The 13,299-nt window shown below is 43.8% G+C and overlaps 1 protein-coding gene across 1 annotated transcript; it reads right to left on the reverse strand.

Annotated features, from left to right (window-relative positions):
* Positions 1-270: 270 nt before the first annotated feature.
* Positions 271-11,124, reverse strand: ATP5PO (ATP synthase peripheral stalk subunit OSCP). The gene is made up of 7 exons (XM_040228600.1): positions 10,997-11,124; positions 9,592-9,642; positions 8,527-8,637; positions 2,855-2,984; positions 2,054-2,166; positions 736-822; positions 271-449 (listed from the first exon to the last, which is right to left on the reverse strand). Exons 1-7 carry the CDS (start codon positions 11,030-11,032, stop codon positions 336-338), a joined length of 642 nt encoding a protein of 213 aa, XP_040084534.1. The 5' UTR covers positions 11,033-11,124; the 3' UTR covers positions 271-335.
* Between the last annotated feature and the right edge of the window lie 2,175 nt (positions 11,125-13,299).

Genomic DNA, 13,299 nt, shown 5'->3' on the forward strand with positions numbered 1-13,299 from the left:
ATGACAACCTTAACTTCACCTGCAGGCTCAGCCCCTGCCCAGACTCTGGACTCAGAGACAAAGGGGTGAGGTAAGATACGTGAAGCACTTAACAGTGCCTGCTATGAAGGCTGTTTTTTCCTAAGGGATATATAAGCTTCCAATTTCTAAGAATAATCGACACAAACTAAATTTCAAAGGGCATTTTAACCTTTAAGGGGATCCTGAGAGAAAGAAATAAAAAATAAGGCTCCTTGTATTTCCCCTTTAAAAGACAAGAAACATAGTATATGTTCAGGAAGCATTTTATTGTCGCTCCAAGTTGAAGAATTCTCACTTTTAGAAAATCAACACTTTTACAGAATCTCCCGCATTGCTCTGCTCAGCTTCTGAATCTTGGTTTTTGCAGACATATCAACGTATTTCTCTCCAATACGGACAATCATTCCACCCATGATTGATGGATCAATCTAGGAAAGAAAATAGATTGGAAATGTGAAAATACTCTGACATTTCATTAATGAAAAAGCAAGATAAAAAAAGTGCTCTGAAAAGTCTATGTGCTATGGAATTGTAACATGTAATATTACATCTGGAAAAAGAAAAATTGTGAATGGACTCAGTAATCATCTATGTTGAAAATAAACAGAAAGGTTCTGCTATAGGCAAAGTTTTACATAATCTGCTCTCCCTTTCCACTCCATTTTAAGTGCCAAACAACCCGAGGAAATGTACTGTACACAATTAAAAACCTACCTTAACTTCCAATTTCAAAACCTGGCCTTTACTCAGGAAGCTCTTCAGGACTGTTTTCAGTTCAGTCAAAGTGGCTTCATCTAAAGGCTAGAAAAGGACAAAACATCCTTAAATTCAGATAAAGTAAAACAAAAGTTACTACAGTAGAAGGAGAAAAATATCCCTCTGGGAACATTTCACCAAGACAGGCTGTGTGAATTCCTGTGTTCGGTATCTGGGGACCCATTCTGGAGTCGCACCCCAAGAGTCACTCAGTGCTGGTCTCGGACATGTGAAAGCCTGCCTCACAAGAGCACCATCGGTTATGCTCTTTTGGAGAGTTAGAATCTCTTAAGTACTAGAAACACTCATCTAGGTAAGATCAGGTGTTGCATACCTCAAGTAACTCAACCATGCTTGGTAGAACTAAGCCCAACAGACTGTTCTCCTACAGTGAACTACAATGCAAAGAGAATACAATGGAAATACAATGTATTCTACTGTACACTCGACAACAATGAAACTAATTCCAGGGAGGTGGTGCCACTTAAGGAACATGGTCTACTGGGAGACAGGACTGTGGTTCAAATCCCAGCTCCACCTTTGGTGACCTCCAGCAAGCAACTTACTTTCCCTGGGCCTCGGTTTCCTCATTCGTAAAATAAGGGTAACAACACTTCTGCTTCACGCAGACCTTTGACATTAAGTAAAAAAATTATAAAGTGCCCAGCACATTGTGTTTCAATAAATGGTGACTCTTATTATACTCTACTTCAGCAAGTCCATAAGACCAATGGGGCCCATTCGCCTTATACCCTCTGCTTCATCACCACAAAAGATTAACAGATTACATTTCAGTAAACTACTTAGCATGATGTTTAAAAAATAATTCAAACCTGTACTGGAATATAAACCAGTATTTCCTGACACATTTTAACCCAACCTACAGTCTTTACGAATAACTGCTGATTAGGGAAGCACCAGGGAGACACCTGCTGGGCCTTGCAAAGCAGAGGTTCACAGAAGTGAAGTGAAGTTGCTCAGTCGTGTCCGACTCTTTGTGACCCCATGGACCGTAGCCTACCAGGCGCCTCTGTCCATGGGATTTTCCAGGCAAGAGTACTGGAGTGAGGTGCCATGTTCACAGAAGCTGGTACAAATGAAGAGACCTCCCAGCTGACAAGTCAGTTCAGTTCAGTTCAGTTGCTCAGCTGTGTCTGACTCTCTGCGACCCCACGGGCTGCAGCATGCCAGGCTCCCCGATTTCTTGATTTTAGCCTTTTTGTTCTACAAAATGGAAAGTCAAGACAAATGCAGTGGCCAACAACTCATTACTTACAGATGCAGTGGTAACTGTGCATGGTACTTCTCCACGGTGGACACTCATCATGGTGGAAAATGCGGAAATCACCGCAGGGGTATTATTCAAGCGACCATTTTCAGCAAGCAAATCTGGGAAAGTGAACATTTTTCACTTAACTCATATTCAAGAAGCAGTATATGCACCTCACACGCAAACTGATGTGGCCTTAAAATACTATAGTCAATGTCAGTTAGGGATGTGGATGGAGAAGCTGCAACCTGTTATGTAAAAAGAATATTCAACATTTTTTTTTTTTTAAAAGACCGCACCAACAAGGACTTAAATTTGTAAAGGGGTGTGTGTCTTAAACGAATCTGCAATCGATTTCTTCATCACAGCTTGTTTCAGGTTTATGCCACGAATCCCCAAATTAACATACTTATATTCACTGTACATTTTCTTCGGCTTCTGAGTGATCAAGGGATTTGAAAAACAATGAAAATGTACCAAAGAATGCAAAAGTCTTTAAGGACAGAGACACAGCCACTGGCTATAAACCACTTTCTCGGTAGGAATCCCACTGGCCTCCTCCAAGGGGTAAAACTACATGCTGAGACATTCCTGCATCTTAATACCCTTCAGACAGTGCTCCTCCAACTGTTCGTGCAAGCAACTCACTGGTGGGGGGGGAGGGTGCCAGTGAAGATGCAGGTTCTGATTTAGCAGGTTGGGGTGATGAGATTCTACACTGCCAAAGGCTGGTGGTGTTCCTCGTCCAGGGATCACAGTTTCAGGAGCAGAATTTTCAGAGACTTCAATGAAAGAGCCAATACTTACTGATCAGGTTGGACGTGAGAGGAGAGAACTTCTCCTTTGCCGTCATGTCATTTAGGCTTTTCACTTTAACTGAACGCTTTACATAGGGATTCATAAGAGAAGCAGCCATTTTGGGTTCCTTCAAGATTTGCTAAAAGGACCAAAAATAATTTCTTAGACTCTTTAGAACATAAATGATCCTAGCTGCTGTACACACACTTTCTGAGGAATCATGTATGTCACGAATAAAATTAGAAAAGTTTAGTCAAATAAATTTTTGCCTTTAAGAATGCACCACAGATAATTTTACACAGGATACAGTATTTTGTGAAAATATTTAAGACCATTCTAATGAAGTCCATTTTTGCTTTTCAGGAGAGATTATTTTTTAAAAACTAAGCAGCCATGAGACTGGATCTGGGGCATATTGTAATTGCTACTGTGGGTATTACTCTGGTTTTTCCCCTGCTAAGAGGATGCCAGTAATGCCCACACACAACGCAGACCTAACGAGATGCACTGAGTGCAGGCGGCCCCTCGGCCTTTCCCTCGGGGGCCTCTCCCTCTAAGGCTGATCCGGATTCCGGCCAGCTGCCCAGAGCTCCTGAAAATCAACCCAGCGCTGGGTGGGAACTGTGGTGCTTCCAGGGAGGAACAACGCCAAAAAAATCAAAGTGCCACGACCACGAGAGAGACGACTCTGTTGCTGTCAGACTACATCACAAACGTCAGGTCTGGGACCACGGGCAGCTTCCAGCACTCTGCTCCCCTCAGCGTCAAGCCAGAGCTCCAGCAAACCAACCGCTGTTTTCCATGTGGGTATCTCTTGGTCACACACCTCCACTAACCTTTCAATCAACCCCTCTCCTGGGCTCCTGGACAATATCTGCCTCTGATCCTAGCTACATGCCTACATTGCCATCTAATGTTATAATCTCAACTCGAGGGACCCCTCCCAAAACAAGGTTTTTCCGTACAAACTGCTGGCTTATACAAACGACAAGCATTCTGGAGTCGGAGCTATCCTGGTTTCAGGTCTCTAACCCGAGGAGCCGTGGCTGCGCAGGCGCAGGAGGGCCTAGAGGAGCTATCCCACGTTGAAGGTCAGGAACGGTGGCGGTAAGGAGATACCCCTCATCCAAGGTAAGGAGCAGCGGCTGTGCTTTGCTGGAGCAGCCGTGAAGAGATACCCCCACGTCCAAGGTTAAGAGAAACCCAAATAAGATGGTAGGTGTTGCAAGAGGGCAGACACACTGAAACCATACTCACAGAAAACTAGGCAATGTAATCACACTAGGACCACAGCCTTGTCTAACTCAATGAAACTAAGCCATGCCTGCGGGGCAACCCAAGACAGGCGGGTCATGGTGGAGAGGTCTGATAGAATGTGGTCCACTGGAGAAGGGAATGGCAAGCCACTTCAGTATTCTTGCCTTGAGAACCCCATGAACAGTATGAAAAGGCAATATGATAGGATACCAAAAGAGGAACTCCCCAGGTCAGTAGGTGCCCAATATGCTACTGGAGATCAGAGGAAAAATAACTACAGAAAGAACGAAGGGATGGAGCCAAAGCAAAAACAATACCCAGCTGTGGATGTGACTGGTGATAGAAGCAAGATCCGATGCTGTAAAGAGCAATACTGCATAGGAACCTGGAATGTCAGGTCCTATCAAGGCAAATTGGAAGTGGTCAAACGAGATGGCAAGGGTGAACATCGACATTCTAGGAATCAGCAAACTAAAATGGACTGGAATGGGTGAATTTGACTCAGATGACCATTATATCTACTACTGTGGGCAGGAATCCCTCAGAAGAAATGGAGTAGCCATCATGGTCAACAAGAGAGTCCGAAATGCAGTACTTGAATGCAATCTCAAAAACGACAGAATGATCTCTGTTTGTCTCCAAGGCAAACCATTCAATATCACAGTTATCCAAGTCTATGCCCCAACCAGCAATGCTGAAGAAGCTGAAGTTGAACGGTTTTATGAAGACCTACAAGACCTTTTAGAACACCCCCAAAAGATGTCCTTTTCATTATAGGGGACTGGAATGCAAAAGTAGGAGTCAAGAAACACCTGGAGTAACAGGCAAGTTTGGCCTTGGAATGTGGAATGAAGCAGGGCAAAGACTAATAGAGTTTTGCCAAGAAAATGCACTGGTCATAGCAAACACCCTCTTCCAACAACACAAGAGAAGACTCTACACGTGGACATCACCAGATGGTCAACACCGAAATCAGACTGATTATATTCTCTGCAGCCAAAGATGGAGAAGCTCTATACAATCAACAAAAACAAGACCAGGAGCTGACTGTGGCTCAGATCATGAACTCCTTATTACCAAATTCAGACTGAAATTGAAGAAAGTAGGGAAAACCGCTAGACCATTCAGGTATGACCTAAATCAAATCCCTTATGATTATACAGTGGAAGTGAGAAATAGATTTAAGGGCCTAGATCTGATAGATAGAGTGCCTGATGAACTATGGAAGGAGGTTCCTGACACTGTACAGGAGACAGGGATCAAGACCATCCCCATGGAAAAGAAATGCAAAAAAGCAAAATGGCTGTCTGGGGAGGCCTTACAAATAGCTGTGAAGAGAAGAGAAGCAAAAAGCCAGGAGAAAAGGAAAGATATAGGCATCTAAATGCAGAGTTCCAAAGAACAGCAAGAAGAGAAAAGAAAGCCTTCCTCAGCGATCAATGCAAAGAAATAGAGGAAAACAACAGATTGGGAAAGACTAGAGATCTCTTCAAGAAAATTAGAGATACCAAGGGAACATTTCATGCAAAGATGGGCTTGATAAAGGACAGAAATGGTATGGACCTCACAGAAGCAGAAGATATTAAGAAGAGGTGGCAAGAATACACGGAAGAACTGTACAAAAAAGATCTTCACGACCCAGATAGTCATGATGATGTGATCACTAATCTAGAACCAGACATCCTGGAATGTGAAGTCAAGTGGGCCTTAGAAAGCATCACTACGAACAAAGCTAGTGGAGGTGATGGAATTCCAGTGGAGCTGTTTCAAATCCTGAAAGATGATGCTGTGAAAGTGCTGCACTCAATATGCCAGCAAATTTGGAAAACTCAGCAGTGACCACGTGACTGGAAAAGGTCAGTTTTCATTCCAATCCCAAAGAAAGGCGATGCCAAAGAATGTTCAAACTACCGCACAATTGCACTCATCTCACATGCTAGTAAAGTAATGCTCAGAATTCTCCAAGCCAGGCTTCAGCAATACGTGAACCGTGAACTCCCTGATGTTCAAGCTGGTTTTAGAAAAGGCAGAGGAACCAGAGATCAAATTGCCAACATCCGCTGGATCATGGAAAAAGCAAGAGAGTTCCAGAAAAACATCTATTTCTGCTTTATTGACTATGCCAAAGCCTCTGACTGTGTGGATCACAATAAACTGTGGAAAATTCTGTAAGAGATGGGAATACCAGACCACCTGACCTGACTCTTAAGAAATCTGTATACAGGTCAGGAAGCAACAGTTAGAACTGGACATGGAACAACAGACTGGTTCCAAATAGGAAAAGGAATATGTCAAGGCTGTATATTGTCACCCTGCTTATTTAACTTCTATGCAGAGTACATCATGAGAAATGCTGGGCTGGAAGAAACACAAGCTGGAATCCAGATTGCCGGGAGAAATATCAATAACCTCAGACATGCAAATGACACCACCCTTATGGCAGAAAGTGAAAGAGGAGAGCGAAAAAGTTGGCCTAAAGCTCAACATTCAGAAAACGAAGATCATGGCATCCGGTCCCATCACTTCATGGGAAATAGATGGGGAAACAGTGGAAACAGTGTCAGGCTTTATTTTTTGAGCTCCAGAATCACTGCAGATGGTGACTGCAGCCATGAAATTAAAAGATGCTTACTCCTTGGAAGAAAAGTGATGATCAACCTAGATAGCATATTCAAAAGCAGAGACATTACTTTGCCGACTAAGGTCCATCTAGTCAAGGCTATGGTTTTTCCTGTGGTCATGTATGGATGTGAGAGTTGGGCTGTGAAGAAGGCTGAGCGCCGAAGAATTGATGCTTTTGAACTGTGGTGTTGGACTGCAAGAAGATCCAACCAGTGCATTCTGAAGGAGATCAACCCTGGGATTTCTTTGGAAGGAATGATGCTAAAGCTGAAACTCCAGTACTTTGGCCACCTCATGAGAAGAGTTGACTCATTGGAAAAAAACTCTGATGCTGGGAGGGACTGGGGGCAGGAGAAGGGGACGACTGAGGATGAGATGGCTGGATGGCATCACGGACTCGATGGACGTGGGTCTTAGTGGACTCCGGGAGATGGTGATGAACAGGGAGGCCTGGTGTGCTGCAATTCATGGGGTCGCAAAGAGTTGGACACGACTGAGCGACTGAACTGAACTGAACTGAACTGAACCACTTCTGCTGCGTCATCCACGGACCGTTAGCGACACCTTGGCAGCATCACCTTTTCCTCTTGGTGCCGAAAAATGGCTGATTTTGTTTCATAAAGAGTCTTAAGGTTGGCTCCTTTGTATGTCTCCACAGCTTAACAGACTTCAGTTTCAATTAAACCCCATTCTAAGGCCCACAAGCCAGGCACTGTCTCGCTTGCGAACACCATAGGTTTACGAGGGGTGTGTGTGACAGCAGAGGGCAGGAACCATCACCTCCCCAAAAGCCTGTGCGACCCTGAAGACTCCAGCTACCCCAGCCCAGAAGTATCTCCAAGTCAGGCTGCTGGGTCTGTGAGGATCCTAACAGGCACCAGCGAAGATCAAGCCCACTGGATAACTGGACAGAGGGAGGGATACAGAGGTAGAGTAACTGAGCATTAGGACAAAAGCTCCCACAAAAGCTCAAAATGAAAAAATGCACAAAACGCCTAAATATATTGTTCTATACAGCTAGTCTGTGAGGGCTTTCCCCCTTCTAAGACTAAAAACGCACAAACAAAAACAAACTCGAGGTGGCGACTAGAAAGTAAAAGAAGGGGAAGCAACAAAACCCGAAGCACCCTGTTAACTATTAGACGACTCAGGGAACCTGCAGTGGCGAGTCTCCTATTTAAGCCACACTGCACGCTTCTGTTAATTCAGTTCATGTACTCTTCGACGTTTACAAAATAAATAAAAATCAGCTTCCCTTGCAGTCTCCCGGGCTTCTTCCGTCAGTTCTGCTATCGTCCTGCAGCTCGGGCACCTTCACTAATGTGCTGTCCAGGGGGCTCTCTCTGCTCACTTTCCCTCACATCTTGGGAATAAAATAACAACTGATACTGAGGAAAAGACTTCAAAAGGAAAATAAATTCCCAGTAAAACAAGATCATAATATATCCTGAAGCCTATTTTGGAAATACCGAGTAATACAAGCATAAATTCTCAAGGTAATTTTTAACCCTCCTTTGAAATGGCAGTTGTTTCTTAAATTTAGATTTTCTATTTCTTCTCTTGAGCCCCAAATCTCGGTTCCTAACATTAACATTCTTACATATACCTATTATAAATAAGTTCAGAACAATTTTACCCAGTATTATAACTATCCACATGATTACGGGAAATGTTTTCTTCTTTTCCTCTTTTTGCAATTCTTTTTCTCTTAGGATATACTTCATTAAGGATGCACAGTCAAAGATCTAAGGAAAAAATATACAATGAGAACTTAATAAGTAATGAACAGGAAAGCTACTTACTCCTACTCGCAACAATTCCTTTTCTACTTGCTCCAGTTTATTCTGTTTAGATGCAGCAGAATAAAGAGCTGTGGCATAGCGACCTTCGATGCCATATATCTGAACAGGTGGCTTTAAAAAAAAACAATGGTGGAGTAAGGGAAGAAGAGAAAAGGAAAATCAGTTAAGACAATATCATGGTATCAAGAGCAGAAATATTTATAATTTTAAAATTATAAATTATAAAATGCTACCCTGAATGACAATTCTCAAACAAATAAGGGATGTTTCCTTGGCCTTGTCACTCCATCTATGAGCTTTCAATTCCTCTTCTTAAAATGAGGGTCTTAGAAAACACTGTGTCTAAAGTCCCTTTCCATTCTACGGAAAATTCAACCGTGCTAATTTTGAGATAAACTTAGGATTCCTTTGAGTTCAGTAACTACTTAGTTCCAAGTTTAGGGGGTGTTAAACACTGATAGAAGGCAGTTTTGAACACGTTAGAGCTGGAAAACAGGCGTTTATGAGACACATACAAGCACAATTTTATACATTTCATAGCAATACTGCAAATTTCCCTTACAGAGTATCTCCATAAATGTTCAGTTTAATGGAGCCCTTTAGCAATTTACTAAGTGCCTGATGCTTGAATTATTTTTTACACTGAACCACAGGCTTTGTAAACCACATTATCATCAATGTATGACTACATATGCTTAGTGGTACTGTGTGATTGTACTGGAAAAGCTTAGGTTTTTAATGAGCAAGATTTAGTTTCTGTCTCAAAGACTAAGCTGAATAACCCCTCCTCTTTTGTAAAATGGGAAGACTGGCGACCTCCCATCACTGTTACTGTGTTTTAAGAAATTCTCCAACTTAAAAGGTTTTCTCGTGGGTCTGTCCCATGGCAGGCATTCAACACTCTTCTGTTCCCTAGCTCCCCTACTCCCCAGCATATCTGGGGAACCACAAATCATGCAGAAAGATTTAAGTGTCAACTGTACAAAATCCACACCTAAATGTACTGTTGTCTGCAACCATGTCCATTTATTTGCTTTATGATTACAGAAAAATAAGCTGACATACCCTCACAAGCTTGGCAAACGGCCTGACCACAGATGTACTGAAGCATCGCACCTTTTACACAAAAAGAGAAAGACTGAATGAGATTACTGATAGTAAAAAATAGTAAATGGTTCACTTCTTATGTTTCCTTATATCATCACACAGATTATATGAGGCTGAGCTGCTCTTCATCACCCAGGAGTAAATTTCCCCACTGAAGAGTCATTCCAGGCCGCGTGGGAAAACTGCCTTCCCACTATGAGGGTGGCACACGAGTATGGGAGAGGAAACACTAAATTTGAGAAAATGTTTAGTTGCTCAGTTGTGTGTGACTCTTCTGTGACCCCATGGACTGTAGCCCACCAGGCTCCTCTGTCCCTGGGATTTCCCCCCTGCGAGAATACTGGAGTGGGTAGCCATTCCCTTTACCAGGGGATCTTCCCCACCCAGGGATGGAACCCACGTCTCCTGCACTGGCAGGCGGATTCTTTACCACTGAGCCACCAGGGAAGCCCATTTCAGGAAGTAAGTCTTAAAAAAAAAAATTGACGAGATTTTCAGCATTTATGTTACCACCACGGGGCATGATTCCAATAACAAGTGGGACGATTCCAGGCATTATCTGCGAGAGAGGTACCTTCTTAAGACTCCAAAAGGTTATCTGAAGATAAAGATGAATTCTCGGGCTACTCCAGCAGTTTTATGTGAGAACGGGCCCCAGTATCTTGCCTACTAAAATACTAACCTTGACATTGTTGAAATGGTATCTTGTCTATCAAGAGTTGGAATCCAGAGTTTGAAAAGCACCCGCAAGGATATAGGTCACCTTCAAATAATTCCAGAGTGTACTATACGGCTGATAGGGTTAAAAGACTTTATATAACACTTAGGGAAAACTTACGGAAGGTGCAAGGTGTTATAATATATATAAAGCATCGTATAACATGAAGATCACAAGTTTGTGACTCTGTGGGTTCGAATCTCAGTTCTACCCCTTACTCAGTCAAAAAAGAGTCATTTAAACTGTCCAACCTCATTTTCTTCATAAAAAATGTGAAACGTTTCACAAATATTCTTTAGTATTACTGTTGACCCAGTAATACTAGTAGTCGTTTAATCACAACGACAAAGATAGATCCCCCTTCTCCTGGGTCTCTCAACCAGCTCCTTCCCGGGGCTGTGCTCGGAGGACGCCAAGGTTAGAAACGAGCGTCCAGCGTCCACTGTGTCCCGAGCGCATCCCGTGGAAAGGAGGGGTGGGGGGGAAACAGGGCCGCCCAGCGTCGCCCCCACTCTCCCGGCCGCACGACCTTGAATGGCCGCTACGCTCCCCAGGTGTGGCCTGGAACTGTGGGACTTGGGGGTCCAGTGCTGGTTACTCCAGAAGGGCTCTTCCCGCTGGCTTTCAGGACCTCTGTCCTCTCACCTGTTGGGACAGCCCGGACACTGCTAGCGCGGCCATCTTCTCCTGGCGGCTGTAGGTCAAACCCAAGTCGGCGAGAGAGACCGAGAGCGCACGCGTGCGTCAGCGTAGCCGCTCGGCCTGCTGGGAAATGTAGGCGTAGGTCGTCAGGCCGCATGCGCGGGGATCTCCCTCAGGCTGGGAGTTGTAGTCCTCAGAAGCGAGTGGTCCTCAGAGCTGGTGGGGGTGGGGGCTGGAGGGCTCAGATAGCACCTGGAAAGGAGATTGTTGAGTTACTTCGTGGCCCTTAGTGTAAAATAGAGTTATTGCCCCTAGTTTTAACTTTCCATTATGGATAAGTAGGGTGGCATTTGTTCTGTTGCACATTCATCACTAGCATAATTAGCATGTTTACTCTTTCTTCCTACCAGGCCAAAGTGTGTATCAAGTGCAGGTCCTTGCGCTCTGTGTATATGCTGTATATGCAGTTTTGCAGCTCAAGCAGCGGACCCTACACGCCTAACACTTGGGCCGTGACTGCTCCTGCTGACCGTGATCCCCAGTCCACCCCATCTTCCTGAGTACAACATTGACCCCCTTGGTTTGTGCGGACGCGTGAGGTTCTGGTGATTAAATACTTCCTTCTGGGTTCAGTTCAGTTCAGTTCAGTCGCTCAGTCGTGTCCAACTCTTTGCGACCCCATGAATCGCAGCACGCCAGGCCTCCCTGTCCATCACCAACTCCTGGAGTTCACTCAGACTTACGTCCATTGAGTCAGTGATGCCATCCAGCCATCTCATCCTCTGTCGCCCCTTCTCCTCCTGCCCCCAATCCCTCCCAGCATCAGAGTCTTTTCCAATGAGTCAACTCTTCGCATGAGGTGGCCAAAGTACTGGAGTTTCAGCTTTAGCATCATTCCTTCCAAAGAAATCCCAGAGCTGATCTCCTTCAGAATGGACTGGTTGGATCTCCTTAGCTGAGGCTGCAGTCCGTGGGGTCGCTAGGAGTCGGACACGACTGAGCGACTTCACTTTCACTTTTCACTTTTACGCACTGGAGAAGGAACGGCAACCCACTCCAGTGTTCTTGCCTGGAGAATCCCGGGGACGAGGGAGCCTGGTGGGCTGCCATCTCTGGGGTCACTAGGAGTCGGACACGACTGAAGCGACTTAGCAGCAGCAGCAGCAGCAGACCTAAAATAGAACTGGTGTTTGAGTCGTGTGACATTGAAACTGAGAACCCAGCACTAGCTTTGGCTAGTTTCTCTGCATTCATGGAAACAACCTATTTTCAACCTATTTCCCCCATAAACAGAACACTATTTTTAAAATTAATAATTAATTTTATTTGGAGGCTAATTACTTTACAATATTGTGGTGGTTTTGCCCTACATTGACATGAATCAGCCATAGGTGTACATGTGTCCCCCATCCCGAACCCCCCCTCCCACCTCCCTCCCTATCCCATCCCTCTGGATTGTCCCAGTGCACTGGCTTTGAGTGCCCTGTTTCATGCATCGAACTTGAAGTGAAGTGAAGTGAAGTCGCTCAGTTGTGTCTGACTCTGCGACCCCATGGACTGTAGCTTACCAGGCTCCTCCCTCCAAGGGATTCTCCAGGCAAGAGTACTGGAGTGGGTTGCCATTTCCTTCTCCAGGGGATTTTCCCGACCCAGGGATCAACCCCAGGTCTCTCGCATTCCAACTTGGACTGGTCATTTTTCTTTGCTGTAAGGAAAAGAGTTTGCAGTCGGAGCATGGTTGGAGTTTCCGGGTTGCAGTAATGGGGCCCTATGGTCAATTAAGGTGTTTTTCTGCTCAGTTTTATTATAATTATTATAATTATATATCTATTATATATAATATAATATATTGTGTTATATATTATATATATTATTATATGTGAATTATATATCTAGTATAGTTATTATAATTATATAATTATTAAGTCATTAATTTACATTAAAAGTCATTAATTTTAATGATGAGTGCAGTTTTCTCATCATTACAAAAAACTTGTTAAAATGCAGAAAAGTAGAAGGAATGTAATTGCCCTCTTTTGGACCACCTGAGGACAACCATTGTCAATATTTTAGTTTTGTTGTCTCCCATTATTTTTTCAGAGAGTAGCCTGAACTGCCCAGGCTAGAATCCCAGTCCTTTCACTGATCTTGACTCAATTATATAATTTCTCTGTGTTTCAGTGTTGTTATCTGTATTACTAATCTACCTTACAGGCTGTTAGGAAAAATGAACAAGATGTAGAACAATTTTCTGACCGACTAGCACTCAATAATGCTCTTTCTTTCGCTTTTGTTTTTATCACATA

This window comes from Oryx dammah, unplaced genomic scaffold, assembly GCF_014754425.2.
Source record: "Oryx dammah isolate SB20612 unplaced genomic scaffold, SCBI_Odam_1.1 HiC_scaffold_2, whole genome shotgun sequence".
NCBI lineage: Eukaryota > Metazoa > Chordata > Mammalia > Artiodactyla > Bovidae > Oryx > Oryx dammah.